The 21,832-nt window shown below is 41.2% G+C and overlaps 2 protein-coding genes across 2 annotated transcripts in view; one reads left to right on the forward strand and one right to left on the reverse strand.

Annotated features, from left to right (window-relative positions):
• Nucleotides 1–617: 617 nt before the first annotated feature.
• Nucleotides 618–8,881, forward strand: APCDD1L (APC down-regulated 1 like). Its single transcript, XM_065414703.1, has 4 exons — nucleotides 618–642; nucleotides 1,467–1,641; nucleotides 4,068–4,626; nucleotides 8,114–8,881. Exons 1-4 carry the CDS (start codon nucleotides 618–620, stop codon nucleotides 8,879–8,881), a joined length of 1,527 nt encoding a protein of 508 aa, XP_065270775.1.
• Nucleotides 8,882–20,252: 11,371 nt separating this feature from the next.
• VAPB (VAMP associated protein B and C) overlaps nucleotides 20,253–21,832 on the reverse strand; it is a 43,556-nt gene continuing 41,976 nt past the window's right edge. The window contains exon 6 of the mRNA XM_065414993.1: nucleotides 20,253–21,469. Within this exon, the coding sequence (XP_065271065.1) occupies nucleotides 21,311–21,469 (159 nt within the window). The 3' untranslated portion in view covers nucleotides 20,253–21,310. The remainder of the gene's footprint in view (nucleotides 21,470–21,832) is intronic.

Genomic DNA, 21,832 nt, shown 5'->3' on the forward strand with positions numbered 1-21,832 from the left:
CCAGGGATGGGTGGCCCGGACCCAGGCAGTGTCAGTGCCACTGAAAATCAGCTCGCGTGCCGCCTTTGGCACGCATGCCATAGGTTGCCTACCCCTGTGATAGCAGATCTCTCTCAGCCTTTCTAATGTGGGTCTGTTGCTCTTCTGCACATACAGAGTTTGAGCTGTGAGGTTTGCCATTTTATGGGCCTGCAGTGATCTTCATGGATCAGAATATGGGCACCATCCAGACTGGTTGTAACAACAGGATTTCACACTCTCATAAAGCCAGCATCCAGACTGAGCGCTGGAGCAACCGACCGTGCTTCAGTGTTGTGCAAAAAGACAAGCTAATTTGCAGCAATACAATATGCGATTAAGATGACCAGGCTTTTGTGAATGAGCTCTTCTCTGTGCTGCTGATGCATTCAGCAGGCTTGCTGTCCAAGCTAATCAGGATGCAGTGAATGAGTGATGGGCACAGAGAACACTTGTGCACCAACATCTGTCAGGCAAAATGACTAAATCTGCTGCGTAATGGACGTAATGGCAGTAATGGCTTCTGATTTAAAATTAAACTCGTCAGCTTTGCCCCTGCATTCAGTTCTGATAAGTGTCTTGGCATTTCTCTCTAGCCGATGCAGATCATTATTGGTGAAAGATGTAAGGATTTAGCTTCCTGGGAAGAGTGGGTTAAAATTAGTCCCAAACTGAGAAAAAAAGTACCTAGGTACAACAAAAACATGCAGTAAAATGTCCCTTAAAACACTACACAGTTTAAACACAGCTGTGCAAGGTTCTTTGGCAATGTGCTATGTACCTTATAGAGAAAATATAGCGTCATTATTAAAGGCATGGGTAAGTACATTTTAATGAACACTAAAGTCACTCATGTAATGGACAGAATATGAGCCAACTTGTGGGCATTTTTAAGGAACTTGTGTTGCCCCCTTCCCAAAATAATACTGTTGCTTGTTGGGCCTTTGAGACTGCAGAGCACAGAGATTGCTTTGTTCTCTGAATTTATCTTATTTATCTGATCGAGTGCCATAAAGAAATTGACTTTTTTGACTTAAGCGGCTTTCTCACGGTTTCATCTGAACTCCAGGGGGAATAATACATGCATGAACTGATAATGCTGGGGATCATGAAATAGCTGTGAAAGGCTGGATACTACCAGGGCTTTTCAAGCTGTCTCTGTGACGATAATCACTATCCGTGAAACAAGCGGCTCCATCTGTAGCTCTAGGACAGGAGAAACAATCCCTTTCTGGCAGAGTTACAGGACTGGATCTAAAGCACCCTGTCCAGAAACTTAGCAAAAGGACCAAATAGTGCACCAGAAACGCCATTGAAGAGGCCATTCCTGGAACAGGCAGGTCCCATCTGGTCTTTAAAAAAAAAATCTTTAGTCAAACTAACCCATTTAATTGTAAAGTGCAGGAGCGACTGCATCCGTGTTCTGAAAGCGTCTGTCTTATTTTAAGCCTATGCATCTGGAAAGAAGCTATGGGACGTGCCTGTGTCTCAGGCTCACCAGCACAGCACTGGAAAACACCACTGGGAGCCACAGTGCCAGTACCAACGGCGCCACCTACAGGACAGCGCTAGAATTTCAGCTCTTCTGCCTCCCCGGCTGGAAGGTCATTGGATTTCTACAGGGTAAGGATCCCAGTAGCCCAGAGGAGTTTGCAGATTGTATGTCTTGCCTCTTTGCTAGACTCTGCTGACAGGGTGAGGTCACCTTACTAAATAGCATCATCATGGTACACTGATGGGCACACACTGTTAAACTGTAGAGTGTGCCTGCTGTTGGTGATTTTCCTTTATGGGGAAAGGTTCATGTATTGTTTGTAGCTGGAAGAAGGCCCCACATTAAAGAGCTGAATATCCTTTAATTTTGGGGTGGTTCGAAATGCACTCCCAGAGGTACCATTTGCAGATAGCCCATTACCAAATTAAGGGGCCGAATCAAAATCCTTGATATTATCAGTTTGGGATGTGCTCTAAATCCAGATCCAAATACTCCCTCTAGGACTTCCTCCATCTCTCTCTTAATTTGCCATGTCTGCCATACCAAAGCTGCAGATGTTGCCCCCATCAATGCCCTCTGGGCTGAGGGAACACACAATACACGGGCTGAGGTTTGAAAACACAGCAGCACATCTTTACCTATCTCATAGAGCTGGAAGGGACCTTGAAAGGTCATTGAGTCCAGTCCCCTGCCTTCACTAGCAGGACCAATTTTTTGCCCCAGATCCCTAAATGGCCCCCGCAAGGATTGAACTCATAACCCTGGATTTAGCAGGCCAGTGCTCAAAGGACTGAGCTATCTTTAAAACACCCTGCTGCCTACACATTATTTACAATGTCCTTCTGTGAACGGCCTTTGGCAAAGGCACAGTTCTGACTAGCAGCTTCTATTGTACACAATGGAACAGGCTCCAGTGCACCTCTCACTACGACCAGGAGATGAACAGTGGGTCATAAACTCATAGGTGCAGCGAAAGGGAGAGAAAATAAGGGATTTTCAATTTAAGATCTCACAGGAAGCATGCTAGTTTACTTCACAAAAATTTCACTAGCAGCTTCATGAGAAACAGGCTCCCATTTAAGGGCAAAGGGGCGTCTCACTGAAATTGCCACCCCTAAATCCTAACCCAGGCCAAACCCTTAAACTACGCTTCTGAGACTGGGCTGAGTTCTGGGGATTGGCCTAAACTCCTGAATGATTAATCTCCCAGGCCAGAGCAACCATCTGAGCTACAGCAAACTTCCACATGCAAGTGAGCTTCTGAGTAGTGCTACACACATAGCCTGAAGTAAGCACCTGAACTAGATAGTAAATGCCCGCCCGCCTACCCCACAACTCCTCACAGCTAGAACAGGCTTGTAAATAGGATGAGCTCCCCATTGGAGTGAGAGCACAGGCAGAGAGACCAACTTTATAGTCTCTTAGCCCCACCCCTGATTGGTTTTGGCTAATCAGCCCCCTCCACCTGACCCAAAATGGAGTCGCGCAGGCATCTGTGTGGTATCTGTGTGTATCCTAACAAGGGCAATGAAAAGGAGACGCCCCCGTCCCTGCAATGTGCATTCTGCTGTAAGGGTCTCAATATTACTAACCCCAAGTGTTCAAAAATCAGGAGTCCGGCTCCAAACGAATGTGAGATTCTCAGTAATAACAAAGGTTTTCTTTTTATTTGCCTTCTGGTATTTAAGCCTTGAAGGTTCATGTTTTCAAGCTTTTCTCAGCAGCCATGAGGGTAGACACTTCCTTTTTTTTTTTTTTAAATGAAAGGTGGGATTCTCATGCAATCACATGATGCCAGGAGCTGGGGGCTGTAAGAATAACACCAAATATCCTGACAAAATCATGGGTGTTGGCAGACGTGGGTCTGACTTTCCTGTCTCTAGATGGGACTCAGTAAGGAACTTTAATACAAGCTGCTTATGCTACCCATTGAATCCCATTCACAAACCTCCCCGCTGGACCGCCACCCTTGCTGTGGTGGACAACTCCATCACAGTACCTTGTGATGATGGATGTGGGGTGAGACTCTTTCTTATGTGGTCCCTTATTGGCAAATCTCTGGCATTCACATGGTACTGAGTTCCCCCATTGCTCTGTGCCACCTAACAGAGGAAACACTACTGAATCATTTGTGAAACCATTTCTATTTAAAGCCACTTGGGTGAGGGTAAGGAGGAATGAATTGAGATTCTCCCCTCCCCTTAGTCTTATGGCAATATGCCCTGGGGAGAGGATGGGGTGATGCTCCACAGAGTTCTTCTATGCAAAGAAACTCTGATTTGTTAGTGGGTGTATTTTTTAATACCTCTTTGCTGGAGGTGCAGTGAAATGAAATCCCCATTGCAGGAATAATTGTCACTGGGGTAAGATATGGGGCCTTGGGGTCAATGGGGAAGGGAGCATTGCAAAGGTGAGACCCTCTCATCATGGGGTCAAAAGAAGTTAATGCCCCATTAATTTCTCTGTACAAAGAGTCAGGCAGGAATTCAAACCCCAGCTCTTCCATTCAATATGTGACCAAGGATTCTACCATCGATCTCTTCTCTGCCCTTAGCTGTGAGGTACGTCCGGGACCGGAGTTCCTGACCAGATCCTACCTGTTTTACTCCAACCGCTTGTTCAAGGCTTATCAGTTCTACTACTGGGACCCCTCCTGCCACAATCCGTCCCACTCCTTGGTCATCAAAGGCAAGCTCAGGCTGCGCCAGGCCTCCTGGATCACCCGAGGGGCAACTGAGGCAGACTACCACCTGCACAAAGTGGGTATTGTTTTCCACAGCCAGAGGGCCATGCAGGAGATTTCGGCCCGGATCAATCAGACGTCAGGAGGGGGCTGCAGTGGATTCTTTCCACCTGGCCGGTCCTGGGCTCCCGGAGTCCTCTACGAGGTGCTGAGTGCCAAGGAGGGGCGGGATTGCACCACAGCCCTGGGCTTTGCCATGCACGAACTCAGCCTGGTGCGGGTGGAGAAGCATTACGAGCCCCTGCTTCAAACTCAGCCGAGCGGCAGCAGGACAGTGGAGGAACTGTACCTAGGGGACATTCACACCAAGTGGTCTGAGAGGCTCCATTATCGACCAACGGGGTATCAACGCCCTTTGCAGAGCGCTGTGGTAAGAACATCGCTTACTCCTGGGCCACATTAAAAAATGGAAGCCCAGCTTCCCCGGTGTCCCCTGTTTTTTGATGCATGTCTGTCTGCAGCCTGTATAAAGCGAGGTTCTTAAATTATTTACCCCACCTGCAATAGGTCACCTCAGTATTATAATGATACAGACGGAGGTGATGGGCAGAGAGCCTGGCTTAGAAAAGACAAAATTGTGTCTTGTGCAAGGTGCTGGTTGGGGTGGGGGTGGGGGGGGGGGGGAGAAAGGGACGGCCTAACCACAAACGTAGGTGCACAGTTGTATGTGAATCTGGCTCTTCCCCTTACTAAGCATGTGGCCTTGTAGCTAGCCTGGACTAAGCAGCAAAGAAAACATAATAGAGGGAACAGTCCTCCACGGCTGGGGCATGGAGCGAATAGATTTTCTTTACCCGCTAGGTTTTCACTAGAAATGCAGACTCAGATTCTGTCCTGAGGTTAAAAGTCCCACATCATTATAAGCTCTGTGTGCTGTTATTTGTCTTGCATCCCTCATCTTATTTCTTTGTCCTGTCCTTCAGGTTGAAAGAGGAATGAGGAAACAAGCATCTTCCATTAAATCATTATTCCACAATATAATGCCATTAGCAGGGGAATTTGCCCTGAATACAATTATGTTATTCTACAGAAATCACTTTACTTCAATATAAATAATATTATACAGCAGACGTGATTTATTTTTATTTTTTGCCAGTAGCTTGGTTTATTGCCAGAAAAAAAAGGTATTATTTATCTAAATCATAACTAAATGTGATTGAGCAGCGAGATGGGGCAAAAAAGCCACTTGTGAACATTACCAGCTGGAACAGGACTAACTCTCATGAAATGCTTAATTTGGGAGAAGGTTTCCACCCTTGTGATACTGCAACAACTGGAATTTAAGAGAGAAAAAGAAAAACACAAAATGACAAACCTCCAAGTAACAGGCTTGGATTGGTATAAAGCTGTGTGTTATCTTGGGCCAAGACCATGTACATGAGCTAAACCAGACGGTAAACATAAACATTTTAAAACGTTAACTTAAAACAAACCTAAGATACTGAAATTCACTCTCTAAATATAGTGCTAGGTTTCAGAGTGGTAGCCGTGTTCGTCTGTATCAGCAAAAAGAACAGGAGTACTTGTGACACCTTAAAGACTAACAAATTTATTTGGGCATAAGCTTTCGTGGGCTACAGCCCACTTCGTCGGATGCATGTAGTGGAAAATATACAATATATATACAGAGAACATGAAAAAATGGGGGTTGCCATACCAACTCTAACGAGACTAATCAATTAAGGTGGGATATTATCAGCAGGAGAAAAAAAAACGTTTGTAGTGATAATAAGGATGGCCCATTTCAAACAGTTGACAAGAAGGTGTGAGTAACAGTAGGGGAAAAATTAGCATGGGGAAATAGTTTTTACTTTGTGTAATGACCCATCCACTCCCAGTCTTTATTCAAGCCTAATTTAATGGTGTCCAGTTTGCAAATTAATTGAATTTAAATGTGCCACAAGTACTCCTCGTTTTTTTTAAATATAGTGCTGTAATTAATCAGCAAACAGCTCTGTAAAGCTCCCCAGCACATGATGTCACCACTTGGGGATAATTAGAAGCTACCATACATTAGAAATAACTTCATGTGACTGGTTTAAACAAGTAAGATTGTTGGCTTCACAATATTAATTTTGTTGGACACAGCCTTCTCTTTTAATTAACTAACATGCAACATTAGCCTGCACTAGCAAGAGATTCATACAACTTTGCTGATGTAATGACCTGCAGGTCTCAAACCCAGGTCTAGGAGATGCCTGAGGTGGGTGTTAATCATGTGCCCACCCTTCACCTGACACTTTACTATTACCAGCTAGAACCAGGACTCCTTGAAGTCTAACTCAGCTAGAAGACTCTACCCTAAGCCCTGATTGGTGGAACAACAGCGCACCTGATTGGCTTGCTCCCCCTACTTAAGACAGAAGGAGGAGCAGGAAGTCTGTACAAGTGGGGTGTACCCTGCTTTGGACTGCTCACCCAGTGCTATCTATTTCTGTCTTCTGATCTCTTGGTTTCCTGACCTCTGGCTTGTCTACTAACCCTGCACTCCTGGTCTCTGACTCTTGGTTCCTGACCTGACCTCCTGGTTCTGAACCCTGGCTAGTGTGGGAACCTGGCCCCCTGCCTTATGTTGATCAATAGGCCTGGCTACCTACATCCTGGTCCTGACAGCTAGGAGCTATTTTTTAACCTGCTATGGGGAAATACTACTCTTACTTCCTTAAATCTATAACTGTTTTAAAGAAACCCACTCTCCCCAAATTACCTCCATTATCAAAGAATTTCCTGTCTACAGAGAATATATATATTTGCCAACTTCTGGGATTATTTAGCAATAATGTACTGTGTACTGTCAGCACTCATTAGTGTGACAGTAGCAGTAAAGCAAGCTGAAAATGAGTAAATTACAGTAGACTCCAATCAACATGCATGTAAATTACCCACCCTACTGTTAACTGAGTTATTTAATCTTGTTTCATGCAAACAGATTAGCTAGAATTTCAGAAAATGATCAAATGTTATAATACTTATTTTTAAAAAAAGTCACCATGTACTGACACTTTTCCATATGAAATATAGGAAAAGGTTTCAACTTTGCACGAAGCTCTTATGGAATTAGATTGGACACAGGATTGGTTTGACATAGAGCTTTGGGCAATGCTCAGGCATCCGGGGGGGAGGGAGGGCTTCAAAATTAAACGCATGTTAGTTGGATCCACGTTTTTCATAGAGTTTAAGGCCAGAGGTGTTTTGATGCTGAGTTTCATGGACTCTTCTAGGAGATGCAGCACCATTTCTTAGCCCTCCTTCTGAGGGTCTCAGCAGTGCATTGGCTTTTCTGGCACCATCTGAATGGATATAAAAATGTACAGGCCTATTTGACAACTCCCAGCAGCATCAGAGACTGCCTAAATAACCTTAACTGATGGCATTTTCTTTAGGTCCAGGCCTTGTCGAAGTTTTCACTAGGCACATGGTATTGTGGGAGCAAAACCTCAGCATTTGTGCCTTGATCCTAACCTCTCAAGTCGTCACAGAAATCTTGCAGTGAAAGAAAACCAGGACATTCCAAAAGTGCATCCCTTGTCCTGCTTGCAGCACTCCTCTTGGACCAACTGCTGCCCTGAGATGTATGCACGCGGCTCCCACTGGCCTTCGAGAAGAGCCAGGTGCTCATCTCCAAAGACACAATTTGGCCCTTCTTGTTTTCCCCTAGAATAGCAGGGGATCTAGGCAGCCCTTTATCTTACTAAACTGCTTGGACCCATTGGGCCAAATTCATCCCTGGTGCAGCCTCCAGGACCTCAGTGAAGTTGCACCAGGGATGGAGATTGGCCTGTTGTTGTTTAAATACTTTGAATGGGGGTTTGCATGTCATATTGTTCATTTACTTTTTGTTTGTTTGCCTCCAACAGCATCATGCACATCCTTGCCCTGCTTGTGGGATTATATACAGATCTGATGAACACTATCCACCTATATTACCAGCTAAAGCCGAGCTGCCGATGCAGTTAAGTGGCAGGTGGGTGAGTGCTCATTGTGAAGTCCGGCCAGCTGTGCTTTTTCTTACCAGGTACTTCATATTTCATGGCAACAATCGCACCTGGGAAGGGTACTATTATCACTACTCTGACCCACTCTGCAAGCAGCCTACTTTTACCATCTATGCATCTGGGCACTACACCAAGGGCATCCCATCCTCCATAGTGAGAGGAGGCACAGAGCTGGCATTTAAAGTGACCTGTGCTCGGGTTACAGCAATGGATCAGGTAACAGTGACTATGCTAAACTCCTCAGAGCCAGGTACCTGCGGGGAGACAGGCTTCTGGAGTGCCGGGATGGAGCAGGATATAACGCTGACCAATGGGTGTCTGGCTTTGGGCATCAAGCTGCCCCACACAGAATATGAACTCTTTAAAATGGAGCAAGACATGAAAGATCGCAGCTTGCTGTTCATCGGTGAAAGGCCCACAGACGGATCCAGCCCTGACAGACCTGAGAAGCGGCCCACCTCATACCAGGCACCGCTTATTCAGTGTGCCGGGGCTACCGGAGTCTTTTCTAAACACATCAGTCCACGCTACCTGGGAAAAGAGGATAATAACGGGAATGAAGCACTAAAACCTTTGCCTATGGCCTTTTTATTATCACTTATGGCAATGCAGTTTTTAAGATGGGACTAGATGACTCCAGCCTGTGCAGCACAGAATTCAGACACTGGGTGCTAAGACCATTTTATATCCTCTTTAGATAAGCACATCTGGAATCAGCTTTGCTTTGATTCTGTACACATTAAAAAAAATGGACAAAGCAAGAGGTTTTCCCTGCATAACATGCCTGATTACGTACGATGTGTACTGTGCGTATACTTCGTAATTGACCTTCATTGGGCATAAATCTAATGTAGTGATATGGATACATTGCAAATTGTCAGGTAATTTAGCAATACTAAAAAGATGTGTTAAATTAGAACTGCTGAGTCTAGCTTTCAGCATTGCTAGGATATAATTGAGGGCTCTATTCACACAAAAGTCAAATTACCAAAGCGTTGAGGGCTCTCTCTCTCTCTGAAACTGATTCTCTCCCCCCCGCCCCCACTTACTGCTCCAGTAAGTTCAGCTAGCTGGCTTTGGCAAGAGCTCTGGTTCAATCACAGAAACTCATACCACACCCGCTCTCGCTCTCTCTGAGTTCAGGAAGGGCTCTCAGTGGCAGACTTGATGCCATCCTTGCAATCTACAATTTGCAAACTCTGCTTTCTTGTTGTGTGTATGTTAGCTTTCCCAGGCTCTGGGCTGTGATGGTCCCAGTTCACAAGCCAACAATGGGTGAGATACAAGTGACCCTGTCCCCCCTTTTTTGTTATTACCTTGCCCCTGTCATATTACACTGACTGCATAAGGGTTGGGTTCACTCTGTTCCACCTTTCTGTGTTATCACTTAGCCCAAATGTTCTGAGACATGACCAGATGATTTATGACTGTACCACTCACCAGGTATCAGTGAGCCACACGCATAGGTGCAAAAAGACACTATACCGATCCTGCGTTACCTCTGCCCCCACTTTGGCACAATCCCTTGTGCGTTTGCTGGCGCATTCCCTTAACAAGGGTCATCAATCCAACTCTGGATTAGATCTCAAACATAAAAATACCACACAAGTGCAAGGATAACATCTGATAAACTTGACTCAGGTAAATTAATGTGAGGGGTGCAGAAGAGAGACTATAATCAGACACCACAGTCAAGTCCTGGCAACAAAAATGATTAAGAGGCTGGAGCACATGATTTATGAGGAGAGTCTCAGGGAACTGGGATTATTTAGTCTGCAGAAGAGAAGAATGAGGGGGGGTTTGATAGCTGCTTTCAACTACCTGAAAGGGGGTTCCAAAGAGGATGGATCTAGACTGTTCTCAGTGGTACCAGATGACAGAACAAGGAGCAATGGTCTCAAGTTGCAGTGGGGGAGGTTTAGTTTGGATATTAGGAAAAACTTTTCACTAGGAGGGTGGTGAAGCACTGGACTGGGTTACCTAGGAAGGTATCTCCTTCCTTAGAGGTTTTTAAGGTCAGGTTTGACAAAGCCCTGGCTGGGATGATTTAGTTGGTGTTGGTCCTGCTTTGAGCAGGGGGTTGGACTAGATGACCTCCTGAGGTCCCTTCCAACCCTGATATTCTATGAATTTCTGCCTACAAGGCGAGCAAGGTATGGAATTATACTCCCTAGCCTACTGCAGCTAAGAGGACACCTAAGTTGAAGATACCTTGTGATAGCTAAATCCTCTTCACCTAACCCTATGTATTTTATCTGAAAAGGATATTTTTTAACCAACTATGCAATAACTACACTTTTAATGCTGTATGTACAAAATTGAAGCTGTACTTAGGGCTTGTTTACACATGGGCTACCCAGGAAACTTAATTCAAATTAACTAAAAGTATATCTGAAGTGGATTAGTTAAACCCCACTGTGAACATCTGCATTCAGAATTAAATTGGCTTTAATATGTTTAGTTTAATTCACTTCCAAAATGAATTAAGTTAAACCACATTAAAACCACTTTAATTCTGAATAACAGCATCCACACAAGGATTTAATACCACTAAACTAATCCAGTTAAAATTCACACTTTTAGATAATTTTTTCTGGCTGACGTCTGGTAGACAACCCCTTAGACAATTTATGGGTTTTTTAACATTTGATTCATACACATTTAATAAGCATCTCATCTGATAGTGGTACAAATGATTTTCAGCATATCACATGCCTGCCACAGAAAATATCATGTACATAAATAGCTTCCAAAATGCTTTCTCTGTTTAAAGATTACTGTGTTTTGATGCCTGCTATGTACAAGTATCCAAGGTCAAATGCATATGTTTAAAAAGGAACCGTGTGAGCTATAGTGCAATGATTGTAAATCAAATTTCCTATACTTTTCTCTTGGGTGCAATGGAAAGTTTGCAGTCTGCTCAACCACTCCAGCATATCAAAAGAGAAACGGTCATTTTGATATCCCCTAAAAATGACAATGCTACTTTTCTTGTGATTTAAGGATTAGACTTTTTAGGTTTGTCTCAGTTCATGAAACCTTTTTTTCCCCAATAACACAGTTAAAGTTTGCAACTCAAGTAACTGATCCATGAGACCCAGGATGATGTAACTAACAATTAGACACATGACACATATGCCCAAGTTTTTATTCTCTAGCACCTCAAACAGAACAGAATCTGCTAGTACACCGATTCACTAATGGCTTAGAGGAAAGAGGGCTGCTACTTTCATCACCACAACTGTCACCTTCTGAAACAGCCAGGGATTTCTTTGGTGGCCTCCTTTCCAAGCGCTGCTCAAGTCTGATACTGTTTTGCTGGTGAGATTTGGTGACGTCATAGCCTGAGCTACTCAGGGAAGTTCTAAATTCAGGCCTAAAGTCATCAATGAGTTTTGTATGCAAATACCACCAGGTGCAGGCACATATATTTACATAATGCAACTTGCATAATACTGTCACTATGTACACTTTTAATCAGACTTGACCATGTGTTCAGAGACTATAGCAATGGGTGTAGCATAAAAACCTGGACAGTCTCAAGCATGGTGGCAAGACTGCAATTATATGACAAAGCTACGAAAGTAAACATGGTACCATCACACACAAAGGCACTAAAGGAATCTGGTACATAAACAAATGAGTGAAATGTTTATACTAGGAGCACTTCCAATTCTATTCCTGTAGGCGTATCCACCTCACCCTCCAGGGAGTCACTGCCAACAAAGTTCAGCAGCATTCCTGCGGAGAGTAAATCCGGATCCACTTATCAATACCCGCAGCAGTGATGAGGTTTATTGGCTGTTTGGAGAGAGGCTTTACCCCTTTCCCTACCAAAACCCAGGCAGGAACCTTTTCACAACTCTTTTCCTTAAGAAACCTTTAACGAAGGGGAGAGGGGTGGAGACACACAGATTTCTGCATGAAGGGAGAAAAACTTGTGTTGTGTTCGATATAGTTTTTGGAAAGCCATTCCCAAACTATTCTGTAGTTTACTGCAAATTAAGAGTGACTGTTTAGTAGAGGCTTGCAGAATCAGACCTTAAGTTTGAATGAAATAATAAATTCACAGATTATCTCATGTGACCTCTTGTATATCACAGGCAATTAAATTTCACCACTGTATTGAGCCTAATAACTTGTATGTGGCTAGAGTGTATTCTCCAGAAAGGAATCTAGATTTGATTTGAAGACATGAAAAGATGGAGAATCCACTTCTCCTGGCAGTTAGTTTTATGAGTGAGGGTGATTAACCATTGGAACAGTGTACTTAAATTCTATTTGGAATTTGTTTGGCTTCAGCTTTCAGCCATTGATTCTTATTATGCCTTTTCAGCTATCATACAGAGTGTCCTAACACCCAGTATTTTCTCCCTGCAAATGTATTTACACATTGTATGCTCTCTTTTTAGATGAGCTAAACAGATAGAGCTCTTTCAATTGCGAACGCTAAGGTATTTTCTCCAGTCCTCAGATGTGGCTCTTGTGCATTCACTCCTATTTTTCAAAATCTGTGTAAAAAATATGGACAGAACTGTACACATTAATTCAGCATCCACCTCATCAATGCTCTATACAGTGGTAAATCACTTCCATACTCCTACTCACAACTTCCTTGTTTCTACATCCAAAGATTGCATTAAGACCTTTGTGCTACAACATTACACTGGAGGCTTATGTTCAGTTGCTTGATCACTACAACCCCTACATCTGTCTTCCAGGATACAGTTGCCCATGTGGTAGGTACGGCTGTATTAAAACATTTTATCTGAATGGGCCCAGATTACCAAGCAACCCAGATGGCACTATATGTCTGCCCTGTCCTCATCCTCATTTACCAGTCTGCCAAACTTTGTGTCACTTATCAGTTAGCAGCAGCAGTTTTATATTTATTTCCAACTGACAGATGAAAATACTGACTAGCTTTGGGTCTAGTATTCATCCCTGTTGAACACCACTAGAAACTTCCCCCATGTGATAATTCTCCATTGCCAACTTCTGTGAGCTTTCAATTAGCTAGTTATTCATTTAACATATGCTTTATTGATATTGTAGAGTGCTTATTTTTTAAATCAGAATGTCATGGGGTATTAAGTCAAACACCTTACAAGAGTCTAATTGTATTACATCTATAGAGTTTTTATCTACCAAGTCTGTAATCTCAAAGAGTTAATTCTATTTTGATTGACAAGATCTATTTTCCATAAAACTTTGTTGGATGGCATTAATTTCTATCATTTAATTCTTTAATTGTGTATCAGCTTTTCCATTATTTTGCCCAGGACAGATGTCAAGCTAATCAGTCAAGAGTTACTCATGTCATCTTGCCTGCCTTTTTTAAATATTGGCCCAATTGTATCCCTCGTCCAGGCTTCTGGAATATCCCTTGAATTCCTAAATTTATTCAAAATGATCAACAAACCAGATATCGCCTTAGCCAACATTTAGGACTGTTGATCACAATTTATTCAGCACTTGCTAATCAATATCTCTATCTGTCATAATGAAATCCAAAATAGAACTCCCCCACATTGAGTACAATAAATACCGCGAGTGTTAGAAAAAGCAGTCTTACATGGAAAAGAACAATGGCAACTAACTACTGGATTCCTTTTTTCCTAAACAGCTGCTTTCAACTGTTTAAAAAAAACAAAAACAAAAACCCAAGCAAGTGTTTGGGAGAGTCAGGACATTTCAAAGGGCATTTAGGCACAGAATGAAAGTCCATAAGAGTGGACTTTTGTGTCTTTGAAAAACCAACCCCTTTTAAAAACTTTTCATATGTTAAAATTCTTTGTACATCTCAACTTTTTTTTTTTTATAAAGGTATACATGCATTTTTTATTCCTCGTGCATTATTAGTTACTGTCTGTATTAACATTTGTTAGTATGAAACTGTTCATGCCTTATTTTAACAGCAGAAGATATTTATTAAAAGTTGCTTTTCTAAATTCCTGTTTTTCCAGTGGTATGTGAAAACAGTCTGGGTTGAAACTTGGACAAGTTTTTAAACTAGGATCCGTTGTTTCTTCCTCACCAGTCCAATTAAAAACAATTAGTTTCCTGTCAACCAGCTATCTTTATGCCTTCCATTTTTAAATTGTGTTGGGATGTGTTTTTTACAGTCTTAGCACTCCCCCACAATTCTCAAATAAAAATCAGCTACCAAAAAAAATTAAGTAAACAAACCTGGACCTATGACCTCAGTTCTTATTCCTGGCTCCCTCATGTCCCTGCTGAACAATCACTTCATCTATCTGTTTCGCCTCTCACCGTTTGTCAGTCGTTTGGCTGTTTCGACTGTAAGATCTTTGGGGTAGGGACTCTCTCTCACTAAATGTTTGTATACAATGTGGTCCTTATCTTTCCTGGCAACCAAAATTCTGGCATTTCCTACCTTTGGAGTGCTTGACTTTACAACGTTAATGTTCTTTTAATGTAGTTTTGTGTATAGCCTTCAATTCTAAAGTAAAGACTATACAATAAGTAGATCATTCCTTGAGTTTTCATAGCCAAGGATGAAAGTTGGAGGACCATACAGCCAAGAAATTTAACCCCATAAGTAAGAATGAAATGTGTTTATTTCGAGTGTAGACAGAGATACCAGCTGCACAATGTCTGCTCCTGGTATGTAGCTGTAATTCATTCAAAAAAAATTAATCCCTTTTAACTTCCTTCATTTTCCTGTTTGGGGTTCTGACAGCAGTAGATGACACAATACAAGATGAAAAAGCATAATTTGTTTCAAGGAAAGAACAGCCCGTTTGGCATTCCTGCGTTCAGGATTACATTTGATAAGTTTATCGCAAAACAGAAGCTTCAGTATAAGCTTTGGTCAGGATTGGGGGCAATAGATGTACGTCAACATTTATTTTTCAAGTGACCATTTGCAGGTAGTTTATACAGGAAGCGAGATCACAGTAAAGGACAGAGTACGGTGGAGTTAATGATCTATGCACAATTATTGCAGTTAGTCTGCAACTGAATGACTACAGCAATGGTGAAATGGTTTGCATCATGTGTAATAGATTCCTGGGTGGCTGTTACTTAGAGGTACTAGAACCCTTAGCTTCACCCAATAATAAAATCAGCCTATTCATAAAACAGCAGCTTTATGATTAAGCTACTCTGGGTGGCTGAAGCACACACTTTGTTCTTTACAGCTAATCAAAACACAAGTCAGTAATGGTACATTGAACAGTGTCACTTCTATACTAACATCCCTTAGAATAAGTGATTAAGTAGACATCAATCTGTGGGTATAATACAAAGTAATCTTAATCGGACATGGTCAAAGGATCTATGTCTCAAAGCCCTCTATTTAGCAGCAGGAGATTATTTATGTTAGCGTATTCCATTGTCATCTTTTAATCAAGTCAATCTTTAGCATGGCTATGTGTCAAGCTACATGAACGATCAGTCACAGCATGTTGTGAAAGTCACTTGTTTCTATGAAGTGCCTGATGGATTTCTATGAACATTTTCTAATGAGTAAATTACATTTTAGAGAAGCACATATAATTATGCTATTGCACAATAAGCCACAACAGCTTCCACATGCAGTGCTGGACTCATCTCCTTCACAAATCATAAGAGGCTCTCTATAATAGTACTTCTGTAACAAAATAAAAGCTCGTATCTTAACATGGGCCAATTTAAAATAAAAAAAAAAAAATATATCAAGGATTTGCTGTAACCCAGTTCTCCCCAGCACAGCATGATGGTAGACTGGGATGCATTTCTCACCGTGCACGATCCAGCACTTGTATCTGAAAGTGAAATGTATACTCCAAATTGCTGTTTGTGCTTTCTGCTTATCTCTGCCAGAGTTTAAAAATTAAGGGACCTATTAGCAGTGTAGAAGTCTAATAATGTTTCTTAAAGGCATGCAGATATTCAATACCTTAAAGCTTAGCTGCTTCAGGCCTGCCTTATTTGTACTGGAATTGTGCACACAACTCAAAAATTGCACACAGAAATGCATCTAATCATTTATTTTAATGTGCACCTGCATCAGTGAGCATGTCGAAGTCTCCCCTTCACATTTTCTGGAATGCAGTCCTCGCACACTTTACCTGAAAATGAACACAATTTACCACTTCTCCTCTCTCAAACTGGCCACCAGAGATTTCAATAATAGCTGCAAACTTGTGTTGAATTAAGAATGGAAAAACAGCTCTCCAACCCCATGATTCTATATTGTTGCTGTGAAGTGGCATTGCTGTTAACGGAGCCACCACAAACATGGAAGTTCAGAATGTTTTATATATTCTTCAAAATCAAATAGAGTGCATACGTACAGCGAATACAAACAACAGTCCTCAGGACAAGTTTCATGACACCACACTAAGCAAAATGAGTAGCTTTGAAGGCTGAAAACACGGTCTTTAAATTTGTCTATTATGCCTAAGAATTAGGAATGATCTCGTTAAGAGGGACAAAAGAACATTAACATATTTCCTGAAAGAGAGGAGTGACAACTACGAAATTTAAGCCACAATTCTGAATTCCCTTGGCTTTCTTGTATTAAGAATTGCAATATTAAACATTTTAAGATTGTAAAATGCCATTGTTAAGGTATGCAGATGCAAACATGTACAACTGTATATACATTTGTTAGCTGCCAAAGCAAGATTTTTTATAATAATTCAGGTGTATGTGCACAGAAGATATATACCTTTATAGTGTACTGGTGAGGAGACACTAACAATTTGCAGAATGGATTTCAAATTATACTCCACTGGCAGCACTTCAGGAAAAAGTGAATTAACACTGAATACTACTATCAGGCATCTTACTTAAAATTTCATGTTTTTAGGGAACTACATTATGGTATACCAATCCCTGTTACTGTTACATACTGAGCACTACCTTGTTCTCTAATGACTAAGGTAATCGATTAAAAATAATTCCACATGTGAAAACATGCACACAAATTCGGTGCTTAACCTGCACATGCAATTGCTATAGGTGTGCATGTAAATTAGGGGACTGCCAACACAAAGAGACAATTCTGATGATTTATGCATGGTATCCCCTCATTTGAAAACATGGGCCTCTGTGTGAAAATAGGAAAAAGTTCCTTTTATTTATTTATTTGCATTCCACAGACTTCATGGAAAGATACGTTCGTTTTCTTGCAAGTAAATTTAAAACTTGTGTAGAACTTGGGAATATCTTTCCCCTTTAGACAAAAGTGAAAATTCTGATTAGACGCCTTTCCTGCTTCCACTGAAATTAATAGCAAAACCTCCATGGGAGTGGGGCATTCAAAGGGATTATTTTTAAACCAAGAATAGTTGGATGGTTAATTTTTAGAGTGTGGATTCCACAGTCACACAGACATTAAGCAGTAGTTTGCTCACACCTGGGTGTTATATCATGGGTGTGAAATTATAGGTATATACACTGTGAAGGTGATTTATAAACTTCATGCTTTGCATAGTTTTTAATATAATAAAAAGTTATACATTCTTTCACTTCAACTCCTTTTCTCGTTTACACAGGCTCAGAGCTGCCCACAATTATTCGCCACTCCGTCAAGTTCATGGCATGGGTTCATAGGTCTTGCAGTTCCAGTCCTCTTCAGTCTTTCCATTGCATCCTTAGTCTTCCATGTCCTTTCCTGCTGTCCTCTATATTTTTAATTTTATATATCTCCTAGACATCAGAATACTTCACTTTCTACAAGTCTGATGAAGCATTTCTTCAGATGGCATAAAAGTACATGAAAGCTTCGTAAATGTCCAAGCAGTTTAAGGACATATTTCCATAATGGGAAAGTCTCTTACCTGAAAGACAGCTCTATCAGAGGTCTCGTACCAGTAAATACAGGTGTTTAGAGAGTGTCTTCTTCAAAGAGGGTGGAAAAAGGGGACACTGCATTTGCAAAAGAATACCAGTCTTTTTGAAATGTTGAGTGTTTTCTGTCTCCAGCAGGTGGGAATACAGTAGCTTTCTGTCCGACAGGCAGGTAATAAGAATTCAATTGACACTGGCTATCCTTTGCTTGGATTAATTTTTTGGAGGACTTGGGGGCTACACTAGACACTTCCAGGCTCCTGTTTGTTAGGCTGCTGTCAGGCAGGATATGAGAGACTTCAGAGTTTTGTTAAATTCCAAGTTCTAATAGTAACTTGAGTTATTTGAGGTGCTTACAGAGTGATACCACGGCTCAGGTAGTACCATGGAACACACCTGTATGATCATAGCAGCCAGTACTGATGTATCAATAGCTAGCTAGCTACTTAGACTGTAAATACCTCAAGGTAGGGATTGTCTTTGTATAGTGCCTAGTACAATGGGGGGTATCTTTGTTTGGGGTCCCCCAGGTGCTACAGTAACACAAACTAATAAAAGCAACTTTACTCATAAATTGTTTAAAATGTTTTAAGTTTTCAGAGACATTCGGAGGCACAGCCATTAAACAAGTTGTGGCCTGAGGACACCAACACACTCTTCTGGCTTTCTTCTTTAGCCATAAATCATCTGTGCCAGCAAAGTCAATTTTGATGGATAAGGTGCGTGACAGTTGCTCAGTGCACCAGCAAAAAAAAAAAAAAAAAAAAGTCCAAAAACCACAACTCTTCCACCCCACTCCCCCCCCAAACAGACCAACATTAACGCTTATCCGCCATCATTACCCTGCATTGCTGGCTTGTGTTTAAAATTGCACTTGTGAGGCTGCCTCTGCTTTTAGAACAGTCACAATGTTCCAATGGCCACAGCCACCCAAACATTTGCGTTCAGTCTCTCTTTAGTCCAGGTTCTTCCCGATACATCCCACAAAGCCATGAAAGTGAATTCTTCAGGCATCACATTTATCCGATGTCTTTTAAAAGACAACTCTCCCTTTCAGAATGCTTCCTGTGTTGATCAGTCATTTTGGTTAACAGAAGTTGAAGAGTTTCAGAAGTTACTGGTCCCCTAAAGAGCAAAGCTGTAGCTTTTTAAATCCTTGTACAATCATGCCCCATCCTACCTTGCTGATCTCACTACTACCTACCTTCTTCCTCTGCACTGTTTCCAACCCGTCTTGCACTCATGCAAAAAATGGAGACTATAATTGCTTTGCCCCTACCATATGGAACAGACTTGACTCTGGTCTATCTTCACATCCAGTCTGAAGATGCACCTCTTCCTGTTTTTGTCGGCTGTTCTGCAAGAAGTCTCCACAGAAACACATACATACGCAGAGGACACGTTGGGATTTTACTTGACCTGCAAGGGTAGCACTGGGAAATTCTGCTCATCTGCACAATGTAGGGCAGAGGCAACCATTTGATAGGTAAGTAAATATCCATTAGCATTTTGATTATGGCAAGGGTGGAAAAGTAGATGGCAGCAAAAATCTACCAACCCAAACACTCCCCGCCCAGCCTGATTTAGGAACAACAAAAAAATAGAAAGGGAAGCCATCTTTTTAAGTGCTTCAGGATTCAGAGGTGTGCGAATAAGCTTAAATCTATTGCACATTTTAGCCCCTTTAATCTATTACATTCGATCTATTAATCTGATGGCTTCTGAAACTGGAATCCAACTAAGATTATATGGGTAGTTGACTGAAAAGAACAGGTCATCTACATATCATGCTTGAATATAGTGAATATACATGCCCTATAGTTAGTACTATTATTATTACTGCCTTATAGTAACATTACTATTAATAGTATTATTACTATTACTAATATTACTGCCTTAGAGTGTCACTTTGTATAAATTCTCAGGCTTACTGACTACTGACTCCAATCACTGGAGACTAAAAACAGCAGAGGATACCTAGTAAATAAACAGACTGACAATGTGGTTATTCTAAACATCAGTATTCCATCAAATGTGCTTCTCTGGAGATTGGTTCTGGAGACTAAAATGGGGCTGGAGGAAACAGCGTTGAGGTAAGGCTAGCAATTTCCTGATGCTGTACATAAGCTTCATCGAAGTGACTAACTGCAGGTCCTTAAAAAAAGAAAAAATTAATTGACTTTGACAAAAGTAACTAAATGAACTTTAATCTCTGGGCTTTATTTAATTTTTTTTGTTTTGTTTTGTTTAAGATGCTACATAGTCAAACAGGATTGGTCTTTTTACGGCATAGAACTAGTTTACTACTAATTTTTTTGCTAGATAGACTTATTTATTTACATACAAAAACAGTTTCCTGACTGCTGTTTCCCCAATGTTTAAGTGATCAAAACTTTAACAATTACATAGTGCCCAAAACATGAGGAGACAGAAGAATCTCGCATCACTACAGCAGTAATTTTTTAGTTCTATCCACTGGTTTTAGAACAGGTGCCTTTTTATACCATAGTATTAGTCAATATGTGACAATAAGGAAACATGAGATGAAATACATTAAATAAGTTAAATATGCATTAAACATCTCTGAATAACATTTCAATTCAACTAAATGAACCAACAGCAATGTAGCTTGGTCCCTTTAAGAGAACAAGGCATTGACCTTTATTCCAAATGAGTGTCATACCAGTCAATATATGCCTCTTAATGATGCCTAGCACATTCAGCGCTGCCACATACAATTCTTTTCAGCTTCTCACTATTAATTTAAGTGCCAATAAATTGTTAATTTGCACAGAGTTGAAGATACTGACAAACTGTTAACTTTATGAGCAGAATGGTGGATCAACATATTTTATAGAAGTTATCAACCCCTCCTGCCTAACCCAGCTCCAAACATCCAAAAGGGCCAGCTCCAGCAGTGGAAGAATAATTCTTTGTTTTTTAAAATGGACAGGGGGACAGCAACGTGTACCAAGGTCTAAGAATGTTTAAAATGACATTTACAATATGCCATTGTAGTGTTAACTCATGATTTTTTCCTCATCACTTAATAAAGAACATTCTTTATCATTCTTTCACTCATTGTACATTTTAAACTTTCAAGAGGATTACGTTATGTTATATTTGTGTAGGGGTAATTTAAAGGCAAGACCTGTGAGATGTCATACATTAATTTTTTTAAAACATTGTTATGAATAAATTTAATCCAATGATATGGCAGAACCATCAAGCCAATTTACAATCCTCAGCATGCTGCCTCTACAAGGCTATTTTCCCTATAATTACACCAACGATAAAGAACAAAACCACCAGAGCAAGTAGTCTAGTGCTGAGCCCTTCCTCCTTGACAGCAGTTGCAGATGCAGATATTGGGTTGTTCGTCTGGGGAGCCTTCCTCATCCGCAGACCATCTTCTTCCTACAGGAAGGAATCCTAATGATTAGTTTTGACCAAAAAAAGCTGCATTAAAAACAAACAAAACAAAAGACAAAACAAAACCACCAAAAACCCCAAGACCCTATTGTTAACTAAGCCTATTAGAGGGGTTTCTTTGGAAAGGCATGCAATTTTGATGCAGAAGTATGACAACTTGTCTCCATTCTATTCCTACCAGTCCATCTGAATGGGGATTAAAAAAAAAAAAATCATTCAAGAAGTATCCCACAAATATATATGGACAGGAGGACAGCAACTTTGAGGGCCTGATTTTCAGTACTGTGCACACAAGTAAGTTGTGCAAATTTGAACACTATCTTGCTCTTATGAAGATGCCAATCATGA

The sequence above is a fragment of the Emys orbicularis genome, chromosome 12, assembly GCF_028017835.1.
Source record: "Emys orbicularis isolate rEmyOrb1 chromosome 12, rEmyOrb1.hap1, whole genome shotgun sequence".
Taxonomy (NCBI): domain Eukaryota; kingdom Metazoa; phylum Chordata; order Testudines; family Emydidae; genus Emys; species Emys orbicularis.